Source organism: Bos indicus x Bos taurus, chromosome 6, assembly GCF_003369695.1.
Source record: "Bos indicus x Bos taurus breed Angus x Brahman F1 hybrid chromosome 6, Bos_hybrid_MaternalHap_v2.0, whole genome shotgun sequence".
NCBI lineage: Eukaryota > Metazoa > Chordata > Mammalia > Artiodactyla > Bovidae > Bos > Bos indicus x Bos taurus.
The window spans coordinates 108,357,343-108,372,198 of record NC_040081.1 but is presented as its reverse complement, the minus strand read 5'-3'; the positions used below and the strand labels follow the sequence as shown (position 1 = coordinate 108,372,198).

At 46.5% G+C, this 14,856-nt stretch overlaps 1 protein-coding gene across 2 annotated transcripts in view; it reads left to right on the top strand.

Annotated features, from left to right (window-relative positions):
• The window catches only part of BOD1L1 (biorientation of chromosomes in cell division 1 like 1), a 53,410-nt gene extending 39,698 nt beyond the window's left edge, over positions 1 to 13,712 (top strand). Inside the window, exons 18-26 of one of the 2 annotated variants that reach the window (XM_027545052.1) lie at positions 597 to 681; positions 1,041 to 1,111; positions 2,121 to 2,196; positions 2,281 to 2,315; positions 3,569 to 3,614; positions 6,113 to 6,162; positions 6,261 to 6,345; positions 6,747 to 6,900; positions 12,364 to 13,712. In XM_027545052.1, coding sequence (XP_027400853.1) covers positions 597 to 681; positions 1,041 to 1,111; positions 2,121 to 2,196; positions 2,281 to 2,315; positions 3,569 to 3,614; positions 6,113 to 6,162; positions 6,261 to 6,345; positions 6,747 to 6,900; positions 12,364 to 12,481 — 720 coding nt within the window. In that variant the 3' untranslated portion in view covers positions 12,482 to 13,712. Of the gene's footprint in view, positions 1 to 445; positions 682 to 1,040; positions 1,112 to 2,120; positions 2,197 to 2,280; positions 2,316 to 3,568; positions 3,615 to 6,112; positions 6,163 to 6,260; positions 6,346 to 6,746; positions 6,901 to 12,363 lie in introns of those variants that run through there. The other variant, XM_027545053.1, reaches the window with a different exon arrangement.
• The last annotated feature ends 1,144 nt before the right edge of the window (positions 13,713 to 14,856 follow it).

Here is a 14,856-nt window from a genome sequence, read left to right as displayed (position 1 = left end):
GTTTTTAATGTTAAGTTTAAATATATTCTGACTTAATTATTTTTATTTAAAAATTCCATGTATAAAACGGTCCTCTGATTTTAAATTTAGTTTGTATAATTTTGTGTATACATTATATTAATACTGTAGTATAAACAACTGGTTATTTCATGCTCAAAACTTTTTTGCAACTAAGGACAGATAATATAACCATTGATAGACCATTTATCTAAACCAGCCCAGTTGGACACCAGAAGTTCTCTTTGGCTCCTTCTCCTTTATCCCTTTCTTCTGGTCCCTCCCCTCGACCAACAAAGAGAAAAATATCTCTTGGAAATTCCTTTAAGTTCTTTCTTTGGAGCTTCTCTTGAAAAGTCCAGGGTCAGCAAAAAGAGCAGTTTCTGTTTTGCAGGAAAATAATGGCCTTGTTGCTTTATAACCTTATCTTGTGTTTTTCTGCCTTCAGAATTTGAATCCTTTTGTATAGTCTGCCAAGCAGCAAAATAGTTACTTTAAAAAAAAAAGTCCAACAAACAGGCTAGGAAATTACTTTTGAAGTAATTATATTGAAATGGGTATGAGAAGGGAGCTTCTTGTCCTGTTCAACTTCTCCATAGGAAGAGAACTCTGGAGATTTGGAAGAGTTATCTAAAGCAAGTTCTAAGATAGACAGCACTGCTTCAAGGGCCATGGAAGAAAAAGGTGAGTAAGACATCTCCTCAGTTAAACTGTTTTGAAAGAGACTAATCCTTCAAAGCAGTCAGCACCTCTCTCACCAGGCTTCGCCAGCTGAAACTGTGGTTTGCTGGTCTTTCTTCCCTCCATATAGCACAGTGGTCGTGCTGAGTATAACAGGGCTTGGAGATTGTTTTTAGTCAAGGTCCTGTTCTACATTAAGTGTGCTGCTTATTGGTTAACCAGACTCTGGCTTATGAACTTTAGTGTGTCCACCTGAGAACGGAGTCTGTGTGCATGCGGGTGACTTAGGTCACCTTGGTGGGTGTCCTGGCGCTGAGGCTGAGTGTGGCCCCGGCAGTGAACGAGCTCTGCTCTTTCTGCAGACGAATCCAGCAGCAGTGAAGCTGCCGGTGAAAAGACAGAGCAGAATGACGATGACACCGTAAAATCTCAGGTAGAGATGTTTTTCATATTTATTTGTTCAGGTTTTTTCAAGTACTGAAAACAGAGTGCATCAGTGTGCTCTTACCCAGAGTTGTTCTTAAATGCTTGTGAAGTAGCTCTTTTTTTAGTACCGCGGACAGCATTTCACGCAGAGCACTTTATCAGTGTCATTTTGATGTATTTTGTCCTCAGTGTCTTCATCTTCTCCCAACATTTGTATGAGACCTCCTTCTGTCAGCCCCATGGGTTCAGCCCAGATCTGTACCTCAGTGTCCATGTCCCTTCCTGACCGGGAAGCTTCGCACAGCCAAGCCAGGCTCCAGCTCAGCGCAGAGAACGGGGCTGCCGAGCCCTGGGGTCCCACGGGATGAAACGGGAGCAGCGGCAGGCTGTGCGGAGCGCCGGCCGCGGGTGCCAGCCAGGACCCAGCCTGACGGGGCGAGGTCAGGGACTCCTGAGAGGCTGCAGGAGAGGCAGACCTCCAGTTCTGCCACTCCAGGCCCCTCGGGATTTGCAGAGGACGCAGTGACCTGAGGTGCAGGCCCATAAATCAGGGGAGACAAGCTGTGCCCCAGCCAGATCCTCTAGATAGCCGTCGCCAAGTTTGCCTGTCTTGATACAGCTTTTTAATAGTTATGTTTGTCCTCACTGGCCTCCTTTATGTTTTGTAAGGGATGGCATTTGATCACAAGTGACTAGGAATAAATGCACACGAAGTGGACGCGCATGTTTATTACAAGAGTAAAAGCCGTCATTGAGCACTCCCAGTACCTCATTATCTCATAGTCCTCAGGGCTCTGTGAATTCAAACCGCAGTTACAGGTGTTTCTCCTGTGAGGCGACTGCACTGAGAAAAATGAACCACTGAGCCCCAGGTCACGTGTTTTCTTAAGAGACAGAGCTGGGATTTGAACCCTCTTGGGAGGGAACTCTAAATTCCATTTTGAGAAAGCAACCTATTTGTGTAATAGATGATAGAACTTTTTTATTCCCTTTTTTTTCCCCCCTTTCCCCCTTAGGAAGATCAGCCAGTAATTATTAAAAGGAAAAGAGGAAGACCTCGTAAACACCCTGTAGAAACATCATTAAAAACAAGTAGGTATTGGTGTGCTTTCAGTTCACACACAAGATATTTTCAAACTGATTTTCTAAGTGGGATTTCTATTTCCTGTTTTTCAGAAGATGACTGCAAAACAGATGCTGGCCTTGTCACTGTAAGTAACTGCGAAAGATGAGAACTCTTCAACTGGCTGTTCTTGACCTGAAAGAGTACACTGCAATATTAGTATTTTCAACTAGCTTTTTTTTTTTAAATATTTGAAAAGCTTTAAAGAAACTTTTTAAAATAAAACCTCAAATAACCATTCAGATAGTATTTTAATTAGTAATAACGTCATATAAACATAATTATATTCATTGTAATTTAGTTTGACTCTATCCTCACCTGTCACATCAGCTGTATAAAAATTATCTAGGGACTTATTTTCTTGTCATCCTTGATTAAAACATAGAAAATACCTGTTTTATGTGATTTTTAGATAACAGCTTCTTTATGGAACCCTCCAAAGTGTCTGTCTTACTACTTTGAATGGAGTTCCTTTTTTATTAGAATGGACACTAATTTCAGTGCAGGAAAGTTTGTAGTAATACTTGATCTTTTTTACCGTTCTTTATCTTTGACCCTGAAGTATGTACCCAACAAAATTATTGCACCAAGACTTCAATGCATGAGTTTCAGTGATAGCATTATTAAGAGAACAGACATGTCTTCACTGACGACTTGCTCCCAGATGCTGTGACACGGGGCCAGTCACATGACCCTCTCCAGATTCCCATTTCCCTGGATATGAAGAAATCATTACCTCACTAGAATTCTTACAAGACAGCTAAACCAAAGAGCCACATATAAAGGTGTGAGTGCCTTTACCAGCACACAGAAGATGGTTTGCCGGTTTGGGGGATGTTAACAGCAGCCCTCTGTCACCTCCAGTGCTCACAGCAGCAGTAGCATGACGGGAAGAGGCGTGTGGCAGCCCTAATCCTTGTGGAAAGACCCGTGAGTTCAGATTCGTAGCCATCCATGTTTGAAAGTGAAAAGTGAAAGTGAAGTCGCTCAGTTGTGTTTGACTTTTTGCGACCCTGTGGACTGTAGCCCTCCAGGCTCCTCCATGGGATTCTCCAGGCAAAAATACTGGAGTGGGTTGCCATTTCCTTCTCCAGGGATCTTCCCGACCCAGGGATCGAACCCAGGTCTCCCGCATTGTAGGCAGAGAGGCTTTAACCTCTGAGCCACCAGGGAAGCCGTATCCATATTTTCTGGGTGTATTTAATCCACTTCAGGAAGTAGATTACAGATATTCTATCTACATAATAAACAGAGGTCCTGAACCTTCTTCACATTGTTGATTGACTTCCTGTGTGATGATGACAAACCAGTGACTTCTCTTTTTTCCTTGTTTAAACTTAGGTAGAACAGTCTCCACCTGGCGGCAAGCTGAAAGTCATGCAAACGGGTGTGTGCCTGAAAGCATTGCTCTGTGTGTGACCTAAGGAAGGGGGCGGCCCGGGGGGAACCGCAGGCTGGGGAGGGTTTAGGATGTCCTTGTTTCTCAATGAAGTGAGTGGCTTCCTTGGTAAAAGCAGCTGCCCTTGTAGCCATGAGAGATTCTAGTAGCTGGTTTTTCCTGTGATCTGAGTCATTCTTGTCTTTGTCAGTCCAGGAAGCCTCAAAGAGGAGGGGGGCGGCATGGCCACGTCCAGACCCTACTTTCCTGGACTTGTTTAAGGGAAAAACAGATGAACCTGGGGACTGAGAGCTCTTATCAGGAAGATAAGATTTCAGCCCAAGAGCCTGTTGTTTTCAGCAGAAGAATTTTGAAAGCAGCTGGTACTGCTTACAGAGCTAGGATGCAAGAGATAATAAAGTTGCTTCGATGAGGTATTTTTGTCCTCAGTCCAGAGAGAAAAAAATATTCCAAAATGTTGATAATGATTAGCTCTGTGCTGTGCTTAGTCGCTCAGTCATGTCTGACTGTTTGTGACCCCATGAACTGTAGCCTGCCAGGCTCCTCTCTCCATGGGGATTCTCCAGGCAAGAATACTGGAGTGGGCTGCCAGGCCTTCCTCCAGGGGATCTTCCCAACCCAGGGATTGAACCCAGGTCTCCCACGTTGCAGGCAGATTCTTTACCGTCTGAGCCACCTTGGTGAGATAATAGGAAGATTTCATGTTTTCACTAGTGCCTACATTTTCCAGAATTTTTACCATGTGTATATTTTAATTTCATGGTTTAAATTTTTCTTTTTACATACAAGCAGAAAGAGACATTGGTGGACTTTAAGTGTTGATTAGGGAAAAAAAAAGAACATGACAGCTATTTTGGATCAAATAAATAGCATGGTGATATCATGAAATATATATTCTGATCAGCAAGATAAGAGCAAATGTGTAATTTGAGAATTTTTCCACATTTAGCTATGTGTGGGATCTTATGATCATACTTTACTTTTTCTTATCTCTTTGAAAGTTAAGGTTTTCTTTTTAACAAAAAAAAAAGAATGTTTTGTTTTTAACCATCTTTTTATCCATAATTGTATTTTTAAATCCGCACAAGGAGAAATCTCCATAAGTTAAATGCCCTTTAAAGACTCTATTTTAAGCTGCGTGATTGTTTTAATGCTGTTGCTCAGCAGTAGTTTTCTGAATCTGGGTACAATGACCAGTTTAAGACTAGATTCTTCTTTGTGGGCCTTTTTCTGGGTTTTTAACTCTGGCATCGTTTGTATAGTGAACTTTCAGAAATGGCAGCTATACAGTCTTCGTTACTGATAAGTTCGCCTCTGAGCTGTTGAGTTGTCTAGTCAACATGTTCATAATTTTGGCGTCTAAGTGCATTGAAATAAATTTCACTTTTCTTACCAGATACATTCTCAGAAAATGGTAACGTCTACAGGAAACCAATACATAAAGAATAGGTATACAGAACCTAAGATAGACTTATCCAGTATACTTTTCTAGATCCCATCATGGAAGTGTATGGTCCTAAGAATCCAGTCCCCACCCCACGTGCTGCTTGCGGAACTCTGAGCAAAGCACCTGCCAACCTGCTCAGGCCTCGTTCTCCTCCCTGTCAAACGGCGCCTGTGCTCTGTGTTGTTGTTCAGTCCCTACCTCACGTCTGACTCTGCAGCCCCACGTACTGCAGCACTCCAAGCTTCCCGTCTCAAGGTCATGTCCATTGTGTTAGTGACAACATCCAACCGTCTCATCCTCTGTGGTCCCCTTCTCCTCCTGCCCTCAATCCTTCCCAGCATCAGGGTCTTTTCAAATGAGTCAGCTCTTCACATCAGGTGGCCAAAGGATTGGAGTTTCAGCCTCAGTATCAGTCCTTCTAATGAATATTCAGGGTTGATTTCCTTTAGGATGGACTGGTTGGATCTCCTTGCAGTCCAAGGGACTCTCAAGAGTCTTCTCCAACACCACAATTCAAAAGCATCAATTCTTCGGCCCTCAGCCTTCTTAATGGTCCAACTTACATCTGTACATGACTCTGGAAAAACTATTTAGAGAGCTGTGTTACGATTTGAGTGAAGTCTGTAATCCTGAACTGCAGCTCCTGCTATGTCGGGGGCTCCCTGGATACCCTCTTCCTCCTCCCTTTCCAGATTCAGATATTTGAGCTGAAAGAGAGAGACCATGAAGGCGTTCTAACCCAACTCCTTCTCACTGATAAAAAACCAAGGCTCTAGGAATTTAAGTAATTGGCCCAGATCACATAGCTTATTCACGCCAGGTCTGAGATGCAAACTTGGGTGTCCTGACTTCGATTCTGATGTGTTCTCTGCTTAGGTTTTCCATCTCAATCTTTGTTTGGCTGATACAAAAAAGCAATGATGAATTGTGTAACGATACCTTAATTAGCACTAATTAGGTACATTCACAGACAACAAACTGTTGAAATTTAATTTGACACTAATAAACTATTAATGTAGAAATCTTTCTTTTCTTAAAGATGAAACCAATAAAGAAACACCTAACCTTCAAGAACGAAGTGGAAGCAACGTAAGTGTTAATTTTCTGATCAAGACATGTCCTATAGAAATAAAACTTAGTAAATGCTCAAGTGACCATCCTTTCCACTTTAACTTTATTTCTTCTAGGATGATAGTGAAGAAAAATCTGTGGCAAGTGTGCGTCGGAGAGGAAGAAAGCCCAAGCGTTCGCTCACTCTGTCAGATGATGCTGGTATGTTACTGGCAAGGTCTTACATGTCAGAGTCACCTTTTTAAGACTTTTTCTTTGGATGAGGAAAAATCCAGTGGGGTCCAGCTAGTATTAATGCTACATAAATATGTGTGAAATGGCTGTAATCCCGTGTCAGAAATGGCACATTCCAGATGCTTTTCTGAGCACATGTGAATTTTTCGCAAATGCTGGCTGTGAACCGCCTAAGTAAACTATCCCAAATGTGTTTGAGATTAAGTTAAACAGTTGTGAATTGCAAGTGCTGAAACAAAAAGGAAGTGGAAAACCACTTCTTCTGCCTCCAAGTCCCTAATATCCTTTGTTCTAAACTCTGCGACTCTGTCCTCTGGAAGTGTCTTTGGGAATTGTACAGTCCAGATGTTTCCCTTCTGTCTGAACAGAATCCTCAGAGCCAGAGCGCAAACGTCAGAAATCAGTTTCTGAAGCGACTGAGGACAAGAAAGACCAGGAGTCTGAGGAGGAGGAGGAGGAGGACGAGGACGAGGAGCCATCCGGAGCCACCACAAGGTCCAGCACCAGATCAGAGGCTCAGAGGTAATGGGGCCACGAGGAGCTTCCAGAACCTTCCCCCAGCTCTCCATCAGACCACAGCGAGGGCTCCATCTCTTTGCCTCACTCGTGCCACAGAGTGAGCCCTCTCCTTGCACAAAACGCAAGCCCCAGCAGAGAGAGAGCACGTGTTCCCAGCCCTCTGACATCTCAGTTCCCCCCCGGGGAAACCCGTTCTCCATCTTAAACCATTTTCCAGGAGCCCTTTAGAATCATTGCCAGGCTTCGATGCCTGTTTTGTGGAACCTATTCGGTTCCTTTATGAATACTTATCAAGTACAGTTAGATCTCAGAGGCCTGCTGAGCACGGTCGGTGGAAACGGACGCATACAGCATGATCCGCGTGCGCAGCGTGCTTAGCTGCGGTGAGGGAGAAGGCTCGGACCCGTCCCCATCGTCGGTGCCCCTCCCAGCACCATGTCATGGGTCCGTCACAGGAGACCATCCGAGTGCCCCATTCTCCACGCACATGGCTGGGGATGTCCTACGCTTCCCACGGGGCATGCTCCCAAGCCCTCACGTAGCCGGAAGCCTCTGGAGAAAAGAAGGCCGGGCTCACGTGAGTCTGGGGAGTGCCCGTGAGTTCCCTCTCCTTCTGAGCCAGTGTCCACTGTAACGCACTAGTCGTGGTCCTGAGGAAGGAAGCCTGTCCAACTTTGTCAGTTTTACTTTGCCAGCCCCCTCCCTGTGTCATTATACCTGGTAGCATCAATCAGGGTACCTTTCCTACAGCACAGTTTGAGAAATGTGTTATCACTTTATAGTTTTGTAACTTCTGAAGCATGAATATTTTCCATCTTTAATGTGATTCACAAGCTGTTAATCTTAGTATCATCTTCTATAATTTCATTATCCAAGATTAGAAAGTTGAGGAATATTAATTTCAAGAGTATCACTTATTAACATCTGTCACTGCAGTATAGTAGTTCTGATGTGTTTATTTATTTGCCTGCCTTTTTTTAAATTTAATTGGAGGCTAATTACTGTATTGTAGTGGTTTTTGCCATACATTGACACTTACGTGTTTATGTAAAGATTTAAAATCAGCCAATTTCTAATTTCTCTAAAATTGGACATCATTAGCTATCTGTGCCCTGGTCAGATTTTTAGAGCCAAAAGACGTTAGGAGCTCACAGGGCTAAAGGTAAGGTTTTCCAGGTAGGGCAGCTTGGATGACTAGAAATCAGAAAACCAAGATAACCTGCTGACTGAGAAGTGCAGCTCACCATGCACCGAGAGGGTGGGGGCACGTCTAGATGCCGACCCCCAGCACCACCGTGCCCTCCTGAGCATCACGGGGAGATCACCCAGTGGAGTCGGGCCCGATGCGGGCCGCCAAGGCACCTTCCAGTGAGCATCTGCAGTAGCTGAGACGTGTGCCTTTTCAAATCCATTCTTCAAAAGTAAATTATGTTATGGTTCTGTGATCACCCGGATTATCGATGCTTCTCCTCCGTGCACTGCAGCAGCCTGTGGTCTCCACGTGGGCTCTTCTCACCTCAGATGCCTCGGCGCCAGTGCTTTGGCTCTAGGGCTATGGCGCCTGTGTCATCTCCCAGGTTCTCAGGGTCGCCTGGGGTCTCTATGGGCCCATCAGGGTCTCGATCACGGTGCCCCAGCTGCTCTGGAAGAGTCTTTCTGCTTCTGCGTGTTACCTTGGGTGGGAAAGATTTTCTTCCGTGTGCAGTGGGCACTGGCCTCCCCATAGCTTCTGCTCTCAGAGCCTCCTGTACAGCTTTCGCTTAAACACCGGAGGGCAGCTTCCCGGTCTCCTCTTGCACTGGGCCCCCTCGTCCTCCTGTTTGTTCTCATCAGTTTATCTATTGATTATTCTCTTTAAGAAGCAAATGTAGACTCCAGGTGTGTGCTGACGGATCCAGAAGAGGACTGTCCGCCTTGTTTCCTAGAGACCAAGCTCAGCCTGCATCCAGCTTGCTGGGCTCCCCCAGCCTGGGCTGCACAGCAGCTCAGCGCATCCCTTGTCCTTTGAGGCACCCCTTCTTTCACCTGCTGCCTGTGCGGGCCCCACTGCTTAGACCCGGTCACCGGGCCTTCACACTGTGCTTTCATCCATCTGGTCCACCTTCTGCCCTGGTGAGCACTTTGGGATCTCACTTTATCAGCCAGTATGTTTTCTGTTGATCACAGGTTCATCTTTCTCTCAGTCATGGTCAAGTATCCACATGGTAAAAGCAGAGCTGGAGTCAGGGAAGCAGAGTTAGTCTTGGTGACATGAAGTTCTGCTCATCAGCCAAGACCCAGAGAACCAGGCATTTTCCTACTTTTTGTCCCCACCTCTGCCCTGCCCACGAGGAGCCTCACCCTTTCTAGTCTCAGGGGCTGGGGCGTTCAGTGCTGCCATCGCCCAGGGTTTCTGTCAGCTGTTTCAGAAAGAAGCATGGAGAGCTGTCTATACACGCAGCATCCAAACTTGGGAGCCCAGGAGTAGTTTCTACTAGATATCACCAAAACTTAGCAAAAGAAAAATTATCTGCCAGTGAAGAAGTTAGTAAATTTCCCCCCATTAGGAAGGAAAGTCCCTGCTGACACTTGAAGTCATCTCTAGCCCCCTGAAGCTTTTTGTGGTGCACTGATACTTTCTCCCTAAGTTTAAGAGTCTTGCCGCACAGCTATCTTTGGGGGTCCTCGGCTTGCCAAGTGGAAACCTACTCTAGACAGAGCGGGAAGGACTCCCAGAGGGAGCCTCAGTCCTCCCTGCCTCACAGCACTCCTGCACTGGCTTTATCCTGTGCTCCTTGCCATCAGCTCCTGCCCCCCAGGACCAAAGGCACGCCTTGTTTCTCCCCAGCTGGGCACAGCGCCGGGTGCTGGATTAAAGCAGTGCAGCGTGGTTGAGTGGGTTACAGCCCAGAGCCAGCTCTCTTTTGCACAGACCACTGGAGAGGCGATGAGGTAGCAGAAGGACACCCGCCTGAGGTACAGCCGTGGGCCAGCGGGCACCTTCATGCCGCCCGAGTCACCTTCCCGCATCCTGCAGTTTGTGCCAGTTTTTCCTTGAGGAGCACCCTCGCCACCAGCCCCCCCATCACCAGATCCTTCCGTCCTGCACACACACGCCCTGCCTGCTTCCGCCCGGCCACATCCCCGTCCTCTGCCCTTCCGGCCCAGTGTGTGTGGTGTGCAGTGGCATGTGCCATTGCTTTGGGGGTGTTCATTTTGTCTTCCTCCCTGGTCTGTAAGCTTCTTCCTTGAGGTCAGGGACTTGACTTACCTTCCGTACATGATAGCATCAAAAAATAAGACTTCCCAATATACAATGGCTGTTTAGGTACGTTGAATCACATTAGGTCTTCACAGCATACGCGTGTGTGTGTGTGTGCACGCACACTATTATTCCCCCATGATAGAAAGAGAAGCAAACTGGAGTGCCAGGCACCTTTCACGTGGATTCTCTCCCATTATTCCTCAGTAAATAAAACATAGTATTTATCTTTATTGTGTATTTGAGGAGAAGAATCTCACAAAGGTCTGGTTCATTATTTCTCAAACTCAAGTGTGCAGGCCAGTCACAGAGGCTCTTGCTGAGACGCAGGCTCCACTTCTGTAGTGTTGGGGCAAGGCCTGAGAGTCTGCATTGCTGATGAGCTCCCAGGTGCTGCCAGGGCTTCTGGGCACAGGCCACCCTCTGGGCGGGAAGAGAGGGCCTGCCTGGCTGACCTCACGCCCCTGGGCAGAAGCCGCTGCGCCAAGCTTCTGTTCTCCACTGCATGGCGTCAGCACTGTGCTGGCAACACACCCACTCCTGGGTAAACAGCTGGTCACTCTGGCTGGTGGCTCTCCCCAGACACGGCTTGAAATGGGATATTGACAAGCAACTGCTTGAACTGCATGGTATACAACAGTACCTGACTCAACTTTATCTGAGTCAGTTTGAGCGTATTTACCTCTGCTGTCAAAGGAACAGTGAGCAGACAGGTCTTCACATCAGTGAAGTCCCATTTCTCCATCTCCTGTCATTTTAGTTATCCAAGCATCTTCATTCTTTGGTATAACATTTATTGCTCGTGTACACAGATCGGGCTTTGTACTAGGCCTTGGAGAGAGGAAAATGAATAACCTCCGCAGCTGCCCTGGAGAAACATCCTGTCTTAACTGGGAGGACGTGTGTGTAGCTGGTTTTCAAACTCTCTTTACAGCAGGCGGCTCACAGGAAGATTGTCTTTTGCAATACTGCCTCCGTCACTGAAACAAAATTTTCATGCCCAAACTGAATAGACATGACATCAATGGTATTTTCTATTGTGTTCTATTAATACTTTGTTTTAAAATAAAGGCTGTAACCTGTAATTTGAAAAACCCTAGTGGACAAACGAACAACCAGAAGTGTACTGGTGGAGACAGAAAGTGCTGTCTGCGGGTTCCCAAAGGGCAGGTTGCTCTGTGATGAGAAAGAGTTCCCAGAAGGAATTGTTCTTGAACTGAGGCTCCAGAATGAAGTTTGCTAGATAGGAGGTGTGGGGTATTTTTAAAAATTGCGTGTGTGCTCAGTTGCTTCAGTCGTGTCCGACTCTTTGTGACCCCATGGACTGTAGCCCGCCAGGCTCCTCTGTCCGTGGGGATTCTCCAGGCAGGAATACTGGAGTGGATTGCCATGCCCTTCTTCAGGGGATCTTCCCGACCCAGGGATCGAACCTGTGTCTACTGTGTCTCCTGCCCTGCGGGTGGATTCTTTACTACTGAGTCATGGGGAAGCCAAAAAAAATTACCTGCCCAAGCAGACAATGTGAAAGAACACTGTGCGTTAGGAAACAAGGCTGCTTTGTCAGGGCTGCAGTCCAGGAGGGCATCCCGGGCAGGTGGTAAGGGACTCTGTTGGGCTCCGGATGGTTCTGTGCTGAAGGCATCAGAGAGCCTGAGGATGGAGATAAACGAGATCGTGACGTGGACGTGATTAACTTGACATTTCCGACAAGTCATTCTGCAGGCAGGACAGAGAACAGCCTGGGCTGGGCTGCTAGCCGGGAGACGGGATGGAGAGCTCTTCTTGAGTTCCCACACCCTCTCTAAGACTGCCAGCTCTCCTCTGGGAGCATCCTGCGAGCACCGGTGTTCGTGTGCTCAGATCATGCCATCCTGCTGTGTTCATAATTGTTTCACGTGGGACTGGCTGTTGATGTCTCTTCTGTATAGATACCAGAACTAGGTGCTCGAGAAGAAAGTGGACTTGACCTGGGTCAGCACCCACCCAGAACCTCAGCTGGGGCTTCCTGACTCCTCCTCATGGCCTGTTAGGAGTGAGGCTGTCGGTAGACAGCAGTCAGCACAGGCTCTTCCAGGGTCCCCTTTTCCCGTGTAGCCCTTATCCAGCTTTCCTCTTCTTGGCTCTCAAGTTCAAAAACCTTCCAGTGTTTGAAGATCTCCCAAATAATTTGAAGCAGGTCCTTTTCGTCGAGTCTTAATCACAGCCTTGACCTCTGTTTCCTGCAGATCAAAGGCACAGCTCTCCCCTTCTGCCAAGCGCAAAAGAGAAGCCAGCCCCCCCGGGGCACGCACCAGAGGCCAGCAGAGGGTGGAGGAGATCCTGGTGAAGAAGGCAAAGCGGTAACGGGGCCGCGGCCACCCCGGCCGGTCCCCAGGGGCCACGGGGCCGAGGAGAGGGGCGCGCCTCGGGGCCACGGGCCGCAGCATTTAACCGGGGGAAGGCCGTGCATGTGTGCCAAGTACCTAGGTGTTACGTTCTAAGCAGCTTTATAAACTGTTGTTCATAGAGGTATTATGTACATTAATTTCAGATAAAGGAAAATAAGTTTACTTTGTATCTGAACTCAAAACAAAGTAGTTGTATATTTTAACATTCGAAATTGGGATTTCCGGATGTGACACGTCACTCATGTAAACCCTTCCAGCCCATCAGACACCAGGCTGCCCACTGGTAATCTGTGTACAGTATATAAACATGTAAAAATAGGTTGTATTTTACTCTATGTATGATGCTAATCAATGAACACTTTATTTATTTTACAGAGAAACTTATCTGTGAACTTTACTATATATCTGTTTATTTTATTTTATTATTATTGTTTTTTTAATAAAAAAAAAGGGGGTTTTAAATGCTATGCAGTCATCAGTAGAGATGTTTTAGGACTCTGCCTCCCCCGTAAATATCTGAATCTCATCTGGCAGGAAATACAGACGCTTCTCGCATGTATCCGAGTAAAGTAGGTTAGCTCAAGAAAGGGTCTCCATTGCTTTTCCTTTCACAGTTGTGACTGTTTTTTAAGAATGTAACTCGTTTGTAGGTGATGCTCGAATCTGTGACTTTACTACCAGCCCCTCCGGCGTCGGGGGTTCTGGGTCCGTCACCGCAGCAGAAACCCCCCTGTCGGTACCCATGTCTCTCTGTGTTACTGCACATTCTTCCCACAGTGTCTTTTTCAGTGAAGAGAAACGCATTGAAGATTAGGTCACCCCTGTCTGTTGAGCTTCAGGATTATATGTTGTTTTATACACAGTTATTTCAAGATAGAACCTGGCTTTATTGCCAGATTCTTTTTTAAACATGTTTTAACTCCCATATGAGCAAACTGTCCAACTTAAGTTTTTCATAAAATTAAACTTTTCTTAAGATCAAATTTGTCTCTAGCAATGATGTGATGAGTTGCCAAATAATTGAGATTATTTTAAAGTGTTTTGTTCATATTCTTGTTTTATAATTAAAATTTACATTCAATGTGTGTGAATTTTTTTTTGACTCTTAATGTAAGGTGGATATTTCTGTCATTTTACATTGTTTCTTACTGAGATTTTATATATAAATTATAAAATGTTTCCCAAAACTTGAGTGTTAAGATTTTTTTTTTCCCGATTTTAAAATGTCTCCCTGTGAAAGCTGTTTCATCTCTTTAAATAATTGGTCTTATTTATTCCATTTTCACATTCAGACTTGAGTTGGCGATGGCCTCTCTCAGTAGAGTTAATGTTATATCTGGAAGGGGCTTCAGAGACAAGGAACATGATATGTTTGAATTTAACCAAAGCTCAAAATTCTAAAGTGATCTGTCTTAAAGTTAGTTAAGGGTAAGAAGCCAGACCAGGTTGCAAGACTCCATACTCCTAGGTGAACCATCTTGGCACTCGATGGTCCTAGGTTGGTTCACCAGAATTGCTTATCCAAGGTGTTCTCCACATGTTACTCAGTTTAGGACCGCCCGCCCTGGGCACAGCCTTACCAGACGGCATAGCTGGGGTGTAAGGGGGTGCAGCTGTTTTACCAAAGCTGAAAGCAAACATCAGCGCTGCATAAGGACTTGTCTGCTGGAGAACTCAGCTGGGCCGCTTCAGCCCCAGCAGTTCCGCAGCCCGTGTAGGGGAGCGGTCACCCTGAGAGGCACTAGAGATACACGCAAGTGGTTCTTGGCATCGTGATGTTTGGCAGCACTGGTCCACATTTGTAGAAAGGAGGAGGTCTGAAGTGCCGAGTGTCCTGCAAGACACAGGACAGCCCCCGACCCCACAGCCCGAGATGCCAGGGGCTGCCCCCTGAGCGCCCCCTGAGAAGCACAGCACACCACTGCAAACTCACGTTTCCCTGGTCTCAGCTTAGTGACGACCACCATGCCTCCCTGCTCCTCCATAAAGAACGTGAACAGTGGCCCATCTGAGGAGCTGACATGAGGCTGGGCCCATCCGGCGAGGCGTCCCAAAGGGGCAGTGTGTCCCAGAGTGAAAGTGACGTGGCCAATTCCCCTGCAGCGGAAGCTGGGCCTTGCCACCCTGCTTCAGGCCTCCTTCCTTGGGGTGATTCTGCTAGACCGCCATCACATGGACCCCTTCGAGACTAGACACTACCAGCTCTGGCGTGCCAAGGCCACCCATTAGAAACCGCCATCTGGTGATCTCGCGGTGACAGCCAAGCTGGGACAGCCCTCCTGTCTTCTAACCCCAGGTCTGGGTTCTTTTCTGCCAAGCCCCACGGGAGGG